At 43.3% G+C, this 18467-nt stretch overlaps 2 protein-coding genes across 3 annotated transcripts in view; both read left to right on the forward strand.

Annotated features, from left to right (window-relative positions):
• LOC108290368 (U8 snoRNA-decapping enzyme-like) overlaps positions 1 to 14325 on the forward strand; it is a 21845-nt gene extending 7520 nt beyond the window's left edge. Inside the window, exon 3 of the transcript XR_001819545.2 lies at positions 11046 to 14325. The gene's annotated coding sequence lies outside the window, so the exon portion shown is untranslated. The remainder of the gene's footprint in view (positions 1 to 11045) is intronic.
• Positions 9284 to 11227, forward strand: LOC108290369 (U8 snoRNA-decapping enzyme). 2 transcript variants are annotated; one of them, XM_017510176.2, is made up of 3 exons: positions 9284 to 9509; positions 9611 to 9880; positions 10752 to 11227. In XM_017510176.2, the coding sequence occupies exons 1-3, from the start codon at positions 9372 to 9374 to the stop codon at positions 10929 to 10931; spliced, it is 588 nt and encodes a 195-aa protein (XP_017365665.1). In that variant the 5' UTR covers positions 9284 to 9371; the 3' UTR covers positions 10932 to 11227. The 2 variants fall into 2 exon arrangements, with proteins under 2 accessions (XP_017365665.1, XP_017365664.1); XM_017510175.2 differs by lacking the exon at positions 10752 to 11227 and having other exon boundaries at positions 9611 to 10743.
• Positions 14326 to 18467: the final 4142 nt, after the last annotated feature.

An 18467-nucleotide genomic window follows, 5' to 3' on the forward strand; every position in this document is an offset into this window, starting at 1 on the left:
TTTTTGAGACAGAGTCCCGCTCTGTCTGGAGTATAGTATACGCAGCTGGAGTATAGTGGAGCCATCTCGGCTTAAAGTAATTATTGATAGGTAAGGACTTACAACTGCCATTTTGTTAATCATTTTCTCATTCTCTGTAGGTCTTTTGTTCCTTTCTTTCTGTCTTGCTGTCTTTTGTGATTAGGTGAGTTTTAAAATTATATTCTCTGATTTTTCACTTTTATCTCTTATATATCTACTGTATGTTTTTGCTTTGTGGTTACCATAAAGCATACATAAAACATAATTGTAATAGGCTTTTTTAAGCTGACTACAACGAAATGTTAATTGTATACAGAAACTCTACACTTTTACTCCATCCTTAATGTTATAATTTACATCTTTTTATATTGTGTATCCCTTAACAAATTTTTGTCACTATTAATCGATTTTTCTTTTAACCATTATATTAAAGATATGTGATTTATACAGCAACTGAATTTGACTATGCTATTTCCAGTGAGTTTTAGACTTTGATATGCTGTGTTACTAATTAGCATAATTTTCTTTCAACTTAAAGAACTCACTTTAGCATGTCTTGTAAGAGAGGTCTGATAACAATGAAGAACTTAACATTACCCTAGAGCATCATCAGCCCTCTCTACCTCTGATGTAGAGAGCAGGCTTACTAAAATCTCCTAGAACTCAAGGAAAAAATAGAAAACAAGGAAAATGGCCAAAAAGAACATCGTAGATACAGAGATCAGACAATGAGATTCCAGGGTCTTGTTTAGTGATGGGAGAAAATACTAACAGAACACATGGAACAGGAACACCATTTTAGAGGAAACAAGAAGAAAAGTTTCCTAAACTCAAAAGATATCACACCAGAAGTGGGCAGTACTCACTATGTTCAGGGAAACAAAAAGATAAAAACTGAAAAACAACATCAGAATGTTTTTCATGTGAAAGACATTTGTAAGGTAGGAGAATTAATCCACTTACTAACAGCACAAGCTGCATGTCAATCTAAATTGATGTGCAAAAGCATGGATATGCTTGGATTTACTGGAAAACCATACAGGTGTTTTTCAGAAATGCACAAAATGAATCAAAGTAAAGAACCGATCAACAGGAAAATTGTGTAAGAAATCTGTGAGCTGGTTGTGAGGCAATGGTTCCTATTATATACAAATTTAATGCTAAGTTCCTGGGTTATAGCTATCAATGTTACCAATAAATGGGCATATGTGTAATATGAAACATAAATAATTTGATTTACATGGTAGTCCCGTAATTCTAGATCATTCCATGAAAGTTAGATCATAGGGAGCATGAGGAAGAATAAAAATGTACTAGCTGTGCTGCAGGGTAAGTAGTATGATTTAGTTTCTGAAGATAATAAGAGTCTTTGTGATATTTTACTATTTTAAGAGACATACCAAAGCAACAGATTCTGCTGAATATGAAAGGATGGGAAAGAAAGTCAGGGAATTACAGTCAAAGATAAGAAATCATCATAATATTAATATCAAAATCGAATGTCAAATGCATTAGAATTCTTTAACTGACTAGGAGATTATCTACAATGATCATATAATTATCACCAACTTCAAATTATATATAGCACGATCTGCAAATGTAGGATGAAATTAACAGAATAGATTGAGGAGTGGCAACACACTTCCTTTGGTTCTTGACAGATAAAATGTCAGCTTCTAAGTATGCATATCTAGGAGCTAAAGAGAATAAAAATAAAGATGATGAAAACAATTAACATTTGGGGGATGTTTACTGTGTGGTAGGCACTATTCTAAGTTCTTTTCATATATTAACATATTTAGTCCTTAGGACAACCTTATGATGTAGGAATTCTGTTATCTCTATACTCCAAATAGACCCAGCACAAAGGCCAAAAACATAATTTATATACTTTTTGTAACAGATAAATATTGCACTCTGGAACTTCAGAGAGTATACCTTTAAGGCCTCAGGAAGCATTTACCAAATTAGTCATATATTGGACCTTATCAAACCTCAGTAAATCCTTTCAAATCTTCTAGACCCCCTCAGAAATCACAGATCACATACCTTGTTCTAGCCTACCTCATGTAGTAAAACTAAAAATAATGACAGGGATACAACCTTTGAAATGGTCTTCTTTATGTGTTTTCTTATTGTCTGAATCGTGTACCATATGTATGTATTCTATAAAACGACAGTTAAAAAGTAAAACAAAAAAATTGTCATATTTATTCAGAACCTAGCCCTAATAAATCTAAAAAGCAAAACAAAAAATGATTCATGGGTGGGCAGGGATCCATCCCAGGAAGAATACTGGAGGTAATTTGTGGAGTTGAGGAAAGAGCTCTTCTCCATCCTAAAATGAACAAAATCAATAAGAACCTGCCTGCCTGAGTCTGAGCCACGTGCTCACATGGATCCCCCTGTGCTGACTGGAATATGCAGTCTGATTGGTCAGGCCTGGATCTTCTCCCTTCATTGTGGCCAGGGAAGTGGAGAGCTGTGGTTGGCAATCTCACCAGATCAAGAGCTAGGGAAGTGGCAGGTCTCTAAGAGAGGAGGCAGAGTATAGCACAAACACCTGATGTTCACCACAGGGGGGAAAACAAGGCCAGACATTCTACCTACCCCTGTGTACTATTAGGCGCCTTGTTCGCATGACTCCTTAATTCTTTGGTGTATGAACTACAGGTCTATAATATCTTCAACCACAAGATTTGTTCCATGTTACCATGCAGGCTACACAAGGATCATAATGTTTCATAGAGATGTGTCACCTGCATTTTAATCACCTCCTCTTTGGTTTCTTACCCTCCAACCAACCAGAGCTAAGAGAGCCATTTTGATGTCAGGTTACTGGTGATGCAATTCCCCCTCCTCCTTCCCCTTGTTACTACTCACCCCTCTCCCACTCCTTCACCCCTCCACATGTTTTACCTTTATTAACTCTGAGTCTGTCTTAGTTTTACTGTCACTTTCTAAGGGAAGCACTCTTTATATCCTGACCTTCCAGACCAGATTCATTTCACCCATGTACCTTTTCTTCAAATCACTTATTGCCATTTCAAATCATTCATTTGTATGTGACTTTTTGATTAGCATTTTTTTGTCCTCATATACTCATTCATGTTCTTGGATAGAAACAATAGAAATTGCTGGGCAAGGTGCCTCATGCTTGTAATCCTAGCACTGTGGGAGGCTGAGGAGGGCAGATCACTTGAGGTCCAGAGTTTGAGACCAGCCTGGCCAGCATAGCAAAACCCCATCTCTACTATAAACATAAAAATTAGCTGGATGTGGTGGCGTGCACTTGTAATCCCAGCTACTTGGGAGGCTAAGGCAGGAGAATCACTTGAACCCAGGAAGTAGAGGCTACCGTGAGCTAAGACTGCACCACTGCACTTCAGTCTGGGTGACAGAGCGAGACTCTGTCTCCAAAGAAAATACAAAATAAAAAAGAAACAATGGAAATGGAGCATGGTGTATTTATGGCAAAATTTAATTTACTGGAAAGTTATTAGGAAGCTCACAGTTTTAATGGGAGGCTAGAGAACAAGGATGAGGCAGGGATGAGGGTTGGTGAGGCAGGGTCAGCATCTTGCTAGGGATAGTGGGTTTAGAATGCTGCTACCCAAACCTTCAAAACTGGATACTTACCACTGTACTCCTGGCACCACCACACTGGCACTCATTACTGGCCAACTGAACCCTTAACTCTGATCATATACCTTCTGTCATTTCTCCGAAGTCAATATCCTGAGCAGCAGCATCTCATTGGATGTGCTTTGGTCATAAACCTCCTTTGGGTTACCCAAGGGCCAGAGAGGGAATGTCTGCCCACCCTTGGTTTCATAGTAGAAGAGGGGCTTTGCTTATTAGTACTCTCTTCAATGGCCCAGAATTGAAAACAACCAAAATGTCTCTCAATAGATGAATTTCCCTGACAAGGAGTCCTTTGTGATAAACCCCAAATGGCTCTAGCTGGTTGCTCTCTGCCGATAGAACCACCTTCCCCTTCCCCCATAGTGTATTTGTTTAAATCAGTCTTTTTCAAACTTGGTTCTGCATTCAAAGCATCTGGAAAATCTGATGGGGATTAAGTGGACTGGTTTAAAATTACCTGGCAGATGGTAGAGGGTTTGTAGTCTTTTTCCTGCTTAACAAGACTAAACCCTTACCTCTCTCTCCCTTTCCTTAACTAAAGGGATTCTGTCTGTGAAAGAATTTTCTGAAATGCAAAGTTTTATCCAAATGTAAATCATAACCTTTACCTTTACTTCATGAGATGCCAAAGATCTTTTTATTTTTAACTTGTTAACTATGAAAACATCAAGCTATATAAAAGTAAGATAGACCCATCATCACCCAGCTTCAAAAATTATCAATTTATGGCCAATTTTATTTTATTTATACCTTCAGCCTCTGCCCCCTCATTGAATTATTTTTATCATGTCATTCACAAATGTTTTAGTATGTATCTCTAATAGATTGAAAACCCTAACAAAACAGCCACCATACTATTAGCACCTCAAACAATGATCAATAAGATTGGACAAATTAGAAATCAAATAAACCAACTGCTTCAATTGGTATGTCTCTTCAGTCTCTTAATGTATAGATTCTGCCACAATGCTTTTTTTCCCTTTGTAATTTTTATTGATTGATTGATTGATTGAGACGAAGTCTCACTCTGTTGCCCAGGCTGGAGTAGATCTCGGCTCACTGCAACTTCCGCCTCCCAGGTTCAGGCAATTCTCCTGCCTCAGCCTCCCAAGTAGCTGGGATTACAGGCGTGTGCCACCACACCCAGCTAATTTTTATATTTTTAGTAGAGATGGGGTTTCACCATGTTGGTCAGGCGGGTCTCCAACTCTGACCTCGCGATCCACCCACCTCGGCCTCCCAAAGTGCTGGGATTATAGGTGTGATTTATTTATTAAAGAAACCAGATCGTTTTTTCTCTAAATTTTTGTTCAGTGTAATTTCTCTGTTTGTATTTGCCTGATTTTAAAACAAACCTATTTTTCAGAAGTTTCACATTTACAGAAAATTTATAAAAACAGTACAGAGTTCCCATATACTCTACCTACTTTACCCTATAATTAACATCTACATTATTATAAAATATTTCTTACAATAACAAATCAATTTTGATATCATCAACCAAAATCTATGCTTTATTCAGATTTCCTTAGTTTTTCTCTAATGTGCTTTTTCTTCTCCAGGATGCCACATTCCATTTAGTCATGTTACGTCTTCTTAGGCTCATCTTTGTTGTGAGAATTTCTCAGATTTTCTTTATATTTCATGATTGCTATAGACTGAATATTTTTGTTCTCAAATTCTTATGTTGAAATCTTAACTCCAATTGTGTTGGTAAGTAGGGCCTTTGAAAAGTTATTAGGTCATGAGGGCAGAGCTCTCATGCCTGAAATTAGTGACTCTGTAAAAGAGACTGCAGAGAACTCCCTCACCGCTTCCCATATGTGAGGTTTCAGCACAAGGCTATCTTCTATGAACCCAGAAGTGCGCCCTCAATAGGCACCAATCTGCCAGTATCTTGATCTTGTATTTCTCAGGCTTCAAAACTGGGAGAAATCAAGTATTTGCTGTTCCTAAGCCATCCAATCTATGGTATTTTGTTCCAGCTGCCCTAATGGACTAAAACAATAACAATTTTGAGACTTACTGGTCAGGTATTGTGTAAAATGTCCCTTCAATGGGATTTGTTTGGTGCTTTTCTCATGGTTAGAGAGGGATTATATCTTTTTGGAGGAAAACCACAGATAAAAGTACCATTTTCATTACTTCATATTAAGGGTACATTCTACCAACATGACTTGTCAATGTCGATTTTGACCTTGATCACTTGTCCAAGGTAGTGTTTGTCAGGTTTCTCCACAAAGTAACAAAGTTTCTCCTTCCCTCTCCTGTTTTCATACTGTACTCTTTGGAAGGCAGTCATTATTCACAACCCACAAGGAGTAGGAAGCTATGCTCCACCTCTTTGAGGACAGAGTAGTTACATGAATTATTTCTAATTCTTCTGCAGAGGATGTTTTTATCTTGCCTATTTATTTACTAATAAATTTTCATTATTTATTTGTACATCAGTATGGACCTCTAGATATTTATTGTACTTCAAATTGTAATCCAAGACAATTCTTTCATCTTTGGCCACTAGGAGTTTTTTCAGTTGGTCCCTGTGTCCCTTTGACATGTCATTTTCATTCTCCATCCTCACTGTCAACACACAAACTTAACAAGGCCACCAGTCCCATCTGGATGATAACAACAGCCTTCCCATTCTTCCATCAATATAGATTTTTGTCTTTTTTTATTTGGTGAACTTCCTTAATTTCTGGCATCACAAGATGCTTCTGGCTTATTGTATATACAAGTTGTATATTTCCTGGCCCAATGTTGGAATCAGCCATTTCTCCAAAGGGCTTTGATTCCTTTTATGGAAAATGGTGTTAGAAAACAAAATGTGGCATTTGGTATGTTTGTTGCTATTGGAATATCATTGCTTCTAACCCCACTCACCTGAAAAAGCAAGGAAATATGTGTGCACATTAACTCTTGTATGTATACATATGTGTGTGTGTGTGTGTGTGTGTGTGTGTATATATATATCTAGCCATATCTACATCAAGCTAAAAATGAATTCATACTGATGTTTCAGACTCTAATCTATTACTACATAGATCATTCTAGTCTCTTCCTAATATTTTAAATAGGTATTCCTTTGTATTTCTTATAAATTGTTAGATCAAGGTAACAGTTCAATATTTTGGCAGAAATAATCCAAAGGAGGCAGTGTGCTCTTGTATCACAATGGGTATAACAACTGTCTATTCATGATGTGATCATTCCCCAGATTCCAGTAATTCTTTAACATTTTTTAAATGTTAAAATTTTGATTGGCTCTTTCCTTCTTTAACTGGAATACTTTGTGAGATACATTTCTTCTCATTAACTATTTGGTGGCCCTAAGGAAGAACCCATATAAAAAAAAGGTAGGATAAATGCTTGATTCTTTTCATTATTACTTTTTAAATAATAGATTGGTTTTTTAGAATTCTCCCAGGCTGACCACAGGGTTATTTTTGGTTCCAAGTACCATTATGAACTTGCAGCAAGCTCTTTAGGTACATGGCTCAGCCCTCTACCTGCAGCTTTGAGTCCTGGACATTCTGCCTCACGATGGCGGAATGGGGGGTGATTGGTGGGGGTGGGGAGGTGGGGCAGAGGCAGAGAAAGATTTGAAAGGGTTGGCAAGGTGGGGGCTCTGAAGGGTTTCCATATTTATCTAGAAAAAGCTCTGATCTCCAAAATCATTAATACTTGTATAGCTGTTGCCTTGGTTTTACAGCTTTTCATGTTGCCTTTGAAATCTTTGAAGTCCATCTTTTAAAGGCCATCTTTAGTCTCCTCAAGCAACCAGGAAAGAAAGAACAGCCTGAAGATCTGGAAAGGGCATGTTTGATCCTAAATCATTAAAGGTAGCCTATCTAGGAGAAAAACCAAGTCGCCTTTGGAATGCTAGTGGAAGGGGGAAGGCCCCAGTTCTCCACCCTGGTTATTAGTTACCTAAAACACATTTTAAAAACCACGTATGTCCCTGCATGACCCACAAACATTCTGATTAAATTGGTCTGTGATAGGACCCCAAAAGTGTGAGTTTTTAAAAAATTGTATAAGCTTTTTGCAAGGTGAATCTAATGTTAAAGGAGAGCTATTTTCAAACCTCCTAGAACTCTAGCAGGCTAATGACAATTGTGTCACACCTACAGACTCATCACCTTAATGCAGTTGCTTCATGTTATTAGATGATATCCCTGCCCCACAACTCAGAAGACTAAGCTAGGAAAGATAATGTCATACAAGTCTCATTCCTCCTTAACTGGAGGCTGATGAGTGCAGTTCAGTTCCAACTCTTGGGTCTTTATTATTGTTTTTTGTAGAGATAGGGTCTCTATATTGCCCAGACTGGTCTCGAATTTGTGACCTCGAATGACCTCCCCTTGCCTTCCACAGTGCTGGGATTACAGGTATGAGCCAGTGTGCCCAGCCCTGGGTCCTCAACATAAGACATAGCACTGTGCCCCAACCCTCGACTCCAAAAATGGCTACATTTACTTTCTGCCTGGCACCGTTCTAAGTGCTTTTCATATCTCAACATCCCTAACAGGTTGGTATCATCTCCACTTAACAGATGAGCTACTGGGATCCGAGAGTTAAGTGACTTGTTAAGGTTAAAAGCCTATTTCTGGGTGGGTCCAGACTCTTTCCCACCACATGCTGTCACTTACAGGCTGTGATTTTATGCCCAGCCCCTCTCAAAGAGCTGCCTCCTGCTTTCTGTTGCACAGTCAATATTGACACCTGGTGTAGGGGCGCTGTGCGGCGTGGGGAAGGCCTGGCCTGAAATGAGGGATCTGCATCTCAGCATCAGGCCCTGAGTGGTAGGGTAACCCACCCTCCTTCACAGCTCAGAGGTCTGAGGGTGTTTGCAGGAAAGACTAGAACGCCTAGGAGGCTTCTTCTACCTCTCACCCCTCCTCACTCCCAGTCCTGTGACACAGGATTTCACTCACAGCTCCTTCTGCTCCACACTTCCCCTGAAAATCTCACTGCCCTGTGACTTCTCCATGTGCCACTAGGATCCTGTGCGTCAAACCCCCAGGATCAGCTGCCCACTGTCTATGGCCACCCCAATTCTTGACTAGAACGACATTTATCACTGCCCACCCTTCTCCCACTCTTCCCCTCTCAGCAAATGACACCACATCCAGGAAACTCTTAACCACCACTAGCCCAGCGCTCCCTCTTCCCCCTTTACGCAGTCACCAAGTCCCCTCAGTTTCACCACTCAAGATAGTTGTTAGACCATGGCGCCGCTCCATCCCCGTTTCCCTAGGCCTAGGTGTGTGAGGCCAGCCCTGCCTCATTTCCTCCTAACCCCAACCCAGGCCTTGTGCTTTGTGTGCCACCAGACCCAACCAAAGCTCATTACCTGGTTTGCTCTTTTGGCTCCCAGGAGACGTTTAGGTACCCACCTTCGTCCAGGTTTAGGGCGCGACCACACCTTCAGCCCCGCCCCCCGCAAGGCCAACCCAGAGGTTACAGTACTTTCGGTTTCCCTAGGGTTCCTGGATCCTGGGATTCACACGTCTGCAAGCCCCGCCCTGATTGGCTGCCTCCCGCACCAGTCGCGGCGCCCCGCCCTAAGGCGCTCAGGTTCCGCCCCTTATTCCAGCAGGGATTGGGCCTTGTGGCACCGCCCAGGCTCGGATTGGTAGGAGGTGAGACCCGCCCCTCTGCCCACGTGGGCCTTCGGGATTGCGGAGGAGCAGTGTCGGGCCATGGCCGGGACCCGCAGGCTGGAGCTGGCCGAGGCCCTGCAGCTGGGACCTGGCTGGCGTCATGCGTGCCACGCTCTACTCTACGCGCCGGACCCTGGGATGCTCTTCGGCCGCATCCCGCTGCGCTACGCCGTACTGGTGAGAAAGGGGCGCGCCCGGCCACTTTCTGCGTGAGCCCTGCTCTCTCTCTGGGGTCTCCTCCGGGGCGCCCTGCCAATCCCCGCTTCCCCCTCTCGCAGATGCAGATGCGCTTCGATGGACGCCTGGGCTTCCCCGGAGGATTCGTGGACAAGCAGGACAACAGCCTAGAGGAAGGGCTGAACCGCGAGCTGCGCGAGGAGCTGGGCGAGGCTGCGGCCGCCTTCCGCGTAGAGCGCACTGACTACCGCAGCTCCCACGCCGGGTCAGGGCCGCGCGTTGTGGCCCACTTCTACGCCAAGTGTCTGACGCTCGAGCAGCTGTTGGCTGTGGAGGCCGGCGCTACACGCGCCAAGGACCACGGGCTGGAGGTGGGGCCAGCCTGGGACTCTGTCCCTTTCCCAAATTCCTCTTCTCCCAAAGCTTTCCCTCCCCCAAGAAAGAATCCCTGCAGGAAAGTCTTTACCGTTCTGACCTTGCCCTCTTCCCAATTTTCTTGGTGGAGTTTGGATCGTGGTCATCTCTACTTTGAGTTAATACTGCCAACCTGGGCTTTTTGTAAAGGTCTTTCCCCACCCATTACCAGGAGAGATCCAGGATCTCTGGAGACATCTTTTCTAGAACACACTCATCCACGTCTCTCTGCTGTTCCCTATTGACAGTGTGATAGATTATCACATTATCTAGGCATGGCACCCTAGGTTTTATTTCTGGGTTTGCTTTTCTTGTGTAGGAGATGTGACCCTGATATTTCAGGCAAGGCTAGTAGACTGTGTATGAGGTGGTTCTCAAAATTTGGCAGGTAGCAGAATCATCTGGGTGGCTTATTAAAACAGTTATTTCTCCCAGCATTCCTGCATTGGTGACGGGGGATGGGGAGAAGAAACCCGAGAATTTGGAGTTTTCAAAAGTTCTCAGATAATGCTGATGTAAGTAATCTGAGGACCACATTGTGACAACCACTGGTTAAAGGGTATGAATGCATCTTTGAGGCAGGAACCACTAGACGTTTAGAAGCAGATGTGGAAAATATTAATTGATAGAGCTAGATAATAGGTTTTGGGTCATTTTCCTGCAGAAGGTTGGGCCACTAGGCTTTAGTGAGGTATGAGCCTTGGGCCTGGTTCTGCTGGAGCGTTAAGGGGTGAGACCTCTCATCTAGAAATATCTGCTGGAGAGAGGATGGAGTTAAGGGAATGAGGCACCTGGGGCCCCAGTATCTCCTGTCTCCTTCTTTTTCAGGTGCTGGGCCTGGTGCGAGTGCCCCTGTATACCCTGCGGGATGGTGTGGGAGGCCTGCCTACCTTCCTGGAGAATTCCTTTATTGGCTCTGCCCGGGAGCAGTTACTGGAATCTCTCCAGGACTTGGGACTGCTACAGTCTGGCTCGATCTCAGGCCTTAAAATTCCAGCTCGTCACTAGAGGCAGTCCTCCATGGACCCATGGAAACTGAGATGAGGACCTTGGTACTATGGAGGGAGGGAAGGATGTGGGAATGTTTTCTTATTGGACCTGAGAGATGATACATGATAGCAGATTAAAAGAAGAAGTGTGTACCATATGTTTTGAGAAGAGGACCCTCCAACTCGTGGCACCAGGGGCAAAAATCCACAGCTCATCCCAGGTACCCTGGCAGCTTCTCAGAGCCTGCCTCCTCCCTGTATATATGCATGCAGCCTGGTAACCCCAGGCATGCAAATATACCATCTATAACAACACACAGCCTGACACCTTCCCCTGGTCATGTCCAGTTTAACCATGAAGGAATATTTGTCAACATCCTCTGCTCCCAGATAGCAAGGAGCTTCTGAAGCAAGCATGGGTCCTTCCCACAGTCCTCCATGGCTGCTCTCCAGGGTCTGACCCAGCTTATTTGTTAGGGAGGATAGAGAGGCAGAGGACTGCCTGTGCTTCCTGAAAATAGACTTGCTCTTGTCTGAGTGGTGACCAAGGCAGTTGGCTCTTAAAAGGTGGGAGAGTATCCTAACCAATCCCCAATCTTTTTCTTCTGAAACTGAGTAGGAGGGGTAAGGAAGTGGCTAGGTTTCCTTAGACTGAGCATAGACATGAGACCTGTAACTACTGGTGTCTCTGCTCCAGAGTTTTCATCTTTGGGATGCCTGAGACTCCGATACTATCAGAAGAGACGTGACCCACCCCGGTCTAGACCTGCCCTGGCAAAAAGAGCCTCCCATTAAAGAGGGCTTAGAGCTGGGCCTCTAGGCCCTTCACTTTATTTATACAAAGGTGGTAGAAAAATGTAGACTGGACAAAATAATCCATGGAGAGAGAAAAAGAAGAGGGCTCAGGACATGGCCCTGAGGACGCCCAATCCTAAGAGTTTGGGCAGAGAAAACCAGGCATGTTAAAGAAGACAAGAGAGTGGACTGTGCAGAGTGCTTATGAGGGCTTCACTAAAACAGAGGCAGAGCTGTCCACTCCATTTAGTAACATGAAGTGTTTGATGACTATGATGGCAGCAATTTCAGGGAGGGTGGTGTGGAAGGCAGGCCGGATTGGCTGAGTGAATGGAAGATCGGGGAGTGGAGCATGTGAGAAGTTAGCCCTAAATGGGGCTCAGGTTAATAACTGGAGAGCTGTGGGGTCAAGCTGTGTTTAAGGTGGGAGGTAGAGCATGCTGATGTTGATGGCAACAGTCAAGATGGTGCGATGAGAGAGATAGGAGGGGGACGAGGAGGAGGACCCCTAAAGGGTCACAGTCCTTGAGAGAGGAGGAGGGATGGGACCCTTGTAGGAAGAGACAGCTCTGCAGCCTCACAGGACTCAATATAACAGAAAGGGGTTAGTATAGAAGATGAGGATGACTGAATTAATGGGGAAATGATGAAGGAGTTTGAATCTCTTCTTTGTGAAATGAAGTGATATTATCAGCTAGATGTGGGTGGAGCATGTTCTTGGAAGGTAGGAAGTAGATGTTTTCCTTGGTGTTGGAAATCACATTGATTAAGGAAACAGCAGTAGGGCCAGACAAGGCTGAGCTCTGAGATGGTCAGTTTAGAGTAGGATGTTTGGCACTCAGGTGTGTGTGTGTTGAGTGGGGCTCTGCATGCACCTGTCTTTCCCTCATCAGGCTTCAGCAGCTGGGATGGAGACACTTACTGCAGTGTTGGGGTTTTGCCAGGGAAGTAAAAGAAGGTGAGAGACAGATGGGGAGTTCCGATGACATGACAGGAGAAATTGCAGTGATGAAATGTGCAGTCTAAGGTTTAATTGGCCCAAAATGGGAATTGAAAACAGGAGGTGACTAAGGAGGGATTAGGAAATTAGAGGTCTTGACAAGGTAGAAACTCCAGAATGGTGAGGGGTTGGTCAGGGTTGTATTTGAGCCAGACAGGAGTACTTTGGAAATTGAGAGGTGGAGCAATCTCAGGTAAAGGCAAAATAGAGGGTATGACCTGGGGTTGCTGGCCAGAGCCAGGGGAGGAGCCTTAAGACGTGAGATCTGGGGTTGGGGAGGCTGGAGGGTAGGGCGAGCCTCCACGTGGGTGCTGAAGCGAAAAACCGACATGACCTAGGAGCCATTGTCCTTGGTGAACAAGAGGAGTGACCACAGGCCAGTGGCATCTGCCAGAGGGAAAAGCAGGCATGATAGGATAGCATATCCCAGGCGAGGGCTTTTTGAGGAAGGGAGGGTGGGAAGTGGTTTGGAAGCTTAATGCAGAGCAGTGTGGTTCCCACTGGCAGCCCTTGGTCTTAGAAGAATGGGAGTGGCCAGTGGCGGAGCCGCTGTACATTTCCTAATCACACCCTGACCCTTTTGTCAAGCATTATCTAGATGAAACCTCAGCGTAGGCAGGCTGCAGGGAATGGACATTCCAGTGGTTCCTGGGGTCCCAGCCTGTCGCAGCTTCATCTGTGCTTTGTGCACTTGACTCTCAGTCATCTCTGCAAGGGACCCTGAGGTCTGGGAGATCAGAGTCACTCACCCTTGATGGCCCTGCTAATAGACCTCTCCCTCAGATAATTCTGGATCCAGAACTCATTCTGGGATGTAATCCGGGTCAACATGAATACCATTAGGAAGGTGCCTTTACAGCACTCAACTCACTCTGCTTGAGTATCCCAGTGATCAGTCTCTCAGTGCCTGCCTCCTGCACAGCTCATCTGTCCACTTATTTGCATTAAATCTGCTTTTTATTTAGGTCTATGGAGATGGCTGAGTGGGGAGGAGCCCATGACTTACCTGTATGATCCCTTAAACATACTGTCCAAGTCAGCAGATAATTCTCAGGCAGGCTTCATAAAAGTTTCACCATACTGGGGTTTGTGTTCATCTCACTCACCTAGACAGTCCCTGGGTAGGCAGACTAGGGGTGATAGAAGCTCACGCTCTGTGTTTCTCCTCCTCTTACTCATTCCCACCATGCTGAGGTTTAAGGAAAGCCAGCGATGATGTCCCAGTTAAGCTTTCCTTGGCCTTGTTAAATGGAATCATCTGGGGTGGGAAGCAGAGAAATGCTCATTGCAATCTTTGACCTTCACTAACTGCTGTGGTGACTTTGACCCAAGCCCTTGACCTCCTTTCTCTTATCTGAAATGTTTCTGTGATTCCTGTGGTGAGATTAGATGAGGCAGCACTTGGGATAAGCTTGCAGAGACGCATTCAGCGCTATGAAAGTACAGGATGCCATGTGTGCTTCCTGCTTCATAGCACATTTTGTTTCTTGCAAGGTGAGAGGCCCAGCCGCCTCCCCACAAACACATATTTGTGCCTTTTTCAGCATAATCAGCAAGATGTTCCCACTTCTCAGCATTGTACTTTTCTGCTGGTGTAGAATAAATGCTTTGAGCCCCACCCTGTTCTGAGACAAAGTCCTCCGTGGTCACCCAGCATATGGCAAAGCTGCTGCTTCTGGTCTGGAACATTTGAGGCAGCAGCGACTTCCTCTTTTTCCAGTTACCTGAACCCTTAGAGGCAGCCAGTGAAACAGACAAGGGGAGGGGAAGAGAAGAGGGAAGGCATGTTTCCTATATGAGTTTCAGTTTATTGCACAGAAATGTTTTTGAAACCTTTATCTCCAATGGAATCATGAATGGGTATGGGACAGTCAAAAATAGAGGAAAAAATTTAGTCTGTAAGCAAATCATTGGATGGCATCAGAATTTGAGCCCAAGTAAAAGATGCTGGAGCTTGGCCCTTATCAGAGAAGAGAAGAGCCAGGTGGCGGATTTTATTTACAGCATGTTCAATTCTGAGGAAGAGGAGTATGGGCAGGGCAGAGGAAAAAGGAAAAATGGGAAACTCCCCCATGGACTTAAGGCCCCCGCAAAGAGAAACCATGTGCCTTCTTCCCACTTCCCTTCTGGCTTGGGCAAATGAGGCAGTTCATGATCCCTTTAGGGGTGGAGGCAGCCTGCAGAGACCAGTTGGGCCGAGATGAAATCTTGCAAAGGAACCCTTCTTACCCTCGAAAAGCAAGAATAGCAAAGGGACTTTGGGAAGGACATAACACAAGAACAGGAAACTCCTCACCAACAGCTCCCAGATGGAAGGAGTCTATGTGTCTAGCATTTTCACCAAAGTGCTGCTATCCTGATGCACAGATGCAAACTGGAACTGCTGCCTGTACCCTCACCATGGGCATGTACCCACCACAGGCATTCCCAGGTGATGCAGGGGCACAGGATTCCCTCTTTCTACTCAGGATAGCAACCCCTGGATGGGGTTTTCAACAAGTATAGGAGCTCCTGGACTCAGCCAGGACTCTCACCCACAGTCCCAGTCCTCCCACCTTCTTCAGGTCTCTAGAAGACAGAACGGATGGGTTTATAACATCCTGTTATCCAGCACTAATCCCAGGCTGTGGATGTAGGGAAAGGCCAGGTAAACAAGGAGAGGAGAAACAGGTGAATGACCCCAATTGTTTAAAACCGAAAGAACAGAATTGCCCCCAGTTAGTAAACAGCCATAAATTTTGTAGTATGTCTGTTCCAGAAATACTACACAATAGAAGAGCACGTGAGCACCAGATGCATGTGATAAAAACCATGCTCTGGAAGATGGATTCCAAGGAGTAGAAGCAGTATTTGCTCACAGCATTTAAGGAGAGCAGGGACTCTGGGATGCGGTGAAAGTAAAGATAAGAGGTCAGGAGTTCAAAACCAGCCTGACCAACGTGGTGAAACCCCGTCTTTAAAAAAAAAAAAAAAAAAAAAAAGATAAGACATGCAGGAACCACTGACAACATCAAGAAAGGATTTAAGGGCAGGGATATCTCTGTTAGAAAAGTTAACATTACCCTAGAAACAGCAAAGAGCATCATCAGCCCTGGGAAAAACTACCTCTGACGTGGAGAGCAGGCTTAAGAAAATCCCCTAGAACCCAGAGAAAAAGTGCAAAACGAGGAAGATGGCCAAAGAGAACATCATAGATACAGAGATCAGACATGACAATCCAGTCTTGTTAAGCGATAGAAGGAAAATGCTAACAGAACACGTGTAGCAGGAACACCATTTTAGAGGAAACCAGAAGAAAAGTTCCCTAAACTCAAAAGATACCACACCAGAAGTGGGCAGTACTCACCATGTTCAGGGGAACAAAAAGATAAAAACTGAAAAGCATCAGAATGTTTTCTGTGTGAAGGAAATTTGTAAGGTAGGAAAATTAGGTCACTTAATATAGCACAAACTGCATGTCTATCTAAATCAACATTTAAGTGCAAAAGCGTGGATATTACTCATGTAGTTAACTGGGAAACCATACAGGTGTTTTTCAGGAATGTACATAATGAATCCAAGTAAAGAACGGATCAGGAAAATTGTGTAGGAAGTTTGTGAACTGGCTGTGAGGCAGTGGCTCCTATTATGTCCAATTTTAGTGCTAAGTACTGTGTTAATGATGGCTGTCAAACAATATGTTAGCAATTGAAAGGAAATATGTATACTGTGAGCATAATAAATATTTTATAGAGAATAACAGTCATTTGATTTTATGCTAGTTCCCAGGTTCTCATTTATTTTAGTAAATGTGAGTAGCCAGTCGGAGAAAGAAGCATAAAAATATGTTGATTTTACTGAGGAAATTAGCAGGATTTGGTTTCTGAAAATGGTAAGACGTGAAATTTTACTATCTCAAAGTACATACCAAAACATGATTCTCGCTGAATATGTAAAGATGAGAAAGAATGCCAGGGAGTTATAGTTAAAAAGTAAGAGATCATCATAATATTAATATCAAAAGGACTAGAATTATTTAATTGATCAAGAGATTATCCACAATAATCACATAATCACCAACAATTTCAGATTATATACAGCAAAGTCTATTAGGAATTAATAAAATAGTATTAAGAGACTGCTAACATACTTTCATCAGCATTTGACAGTTAAATGTCAGCTGTAAGTATGCCTATCCAGTATCAAAAAGAATAAAAAGGAAGATGCTGATGACAATGAACATTTTAGGGATGCTTACTGTGTGCCAGGCACTATTCTAAGCTCTTCATGTGTTAACACATTGAGTCCTCAGAACAATCTTAAGATGTAGGGATACTGTTGTCTTCATACTTGAAATAGCACAAAAGTAAAAAATATAATAAATGCACTTCTCTTACATTCTGAACTCTGTAACTTCAAGCAGTGAATATAGTTTTAAAGGGTCAGGAAACATTTAGCAAATTAGTCATTTATTGGGCCTTATAAAACCTCAGTAGGCCTGGAGCAGTGGCTTACGCCTGTAATCCTAGCAATTTTGGAGGCCGAGGTGGGTGAATCACCTAAGTTAGCAGTTCGAGACCAGCCTGGCCAACATGGTGAAACCCCGTCTCTACTAAAAATACCAAAAAAATTAGCCGGGTATAGTGGCACGTGCCTGTAACCCCAGCTACTCAGGAGGCTGAGGCAGGAGAATTGCTTGAACCTGGGAGGCGGAGGTTACAGTGAGCCAATATCACATCACTGCACCCCAGCCTGGGTGACAGGGCAAGACTCCATCTCAAAACAAACAACAACAACAACAACAAAAAAAAAAAACTCAGTAAATCCTCTGGTCTTCTATCACCCTCTAAGAAATAATGGAGCACATACCAAGTTCTGGACCACATGTAGTAAAACTAGAAATAAATTACAGGGACAGACACTGAAATATTCCGGTTATGCCTTTTTATATTGTTTGAATCTTGCACAATATGTATGTATTCTATAGTCATAAAATGACTAGTTAAAATAATAAAAAGGAACTTTTTTGTGTGTGTGAGTATATAGAAACCAGCCCTAATACATCTGAAAAAAAAAAATAAAAGGACCCATGAGTAAATGGGGACCTATCCCTGTAAGAATTTTGAGGTAATATGTAGAGTTGAGGGAAGATCTCTTCCCCAGCCCCAAGTGATCAAAATCAGATTAGAGGCTGATTGACTCGGCCCTGTGCTCACTTGGATCCTCTGTGTTAACTGGAATATGCAATGTGACTGCGCCCTGTGCCCTCTCTGTGGCCAGCAGGGTAGAGACTTGTGATTGCCAGTCTCACCAGATCAAGATCTAGAGGAGAAGCAGATCTGTAAGGGAGGAGGTAGTGTATAGCACAAACACCTGATGCCCACCACACGGTGGGGGGTGGGGGAAGTGGTTGCAGGGAGGGGAGAACAAAGCCCGGTGAGTGCGCATAAAGGTGCAAGGCCAGAGACCATGTTATTTTAGAAGCATGCCCTGTGGCATCCAACCTGGAATTATGAGTATAATAAAAGAGAAACAAGGCTAGAAATTGATATTGCCAGAAGCTAGTCTGTGGAAAATTCTTCCTGATCTTACAGTTCATACACAAAAACAAACAAAACAAAAACGAGGGTTTTTTTTGACATTTGACAAAAATTTTAAAACTTTACATTATGTTACCAATAACAAGTTGTGAAACCAAAAACCTGTCTAAACTATCAATAATTAAAAACACATTTTGAGTACCATTCTAAAGGAAAACTGAATAAATTTCCAATTCACCAT

The sequence above is a fragment of the Cebus imitator genome, unplaced genomic scaffold (assembly GCF_001604975.1).
Source record: "Cebus imitator isolate Cc_AM_T3 unplaced genomic scaffold, Cebus_imitator-1.0 Scaffold432, whole genome shotgun sequence".
Classification (NCBI taxonomy): Eukaryota; Metazoa; Chordata; class Mammalia; order Primates; family Cebidae; genus Cebus; species Cebus imitator.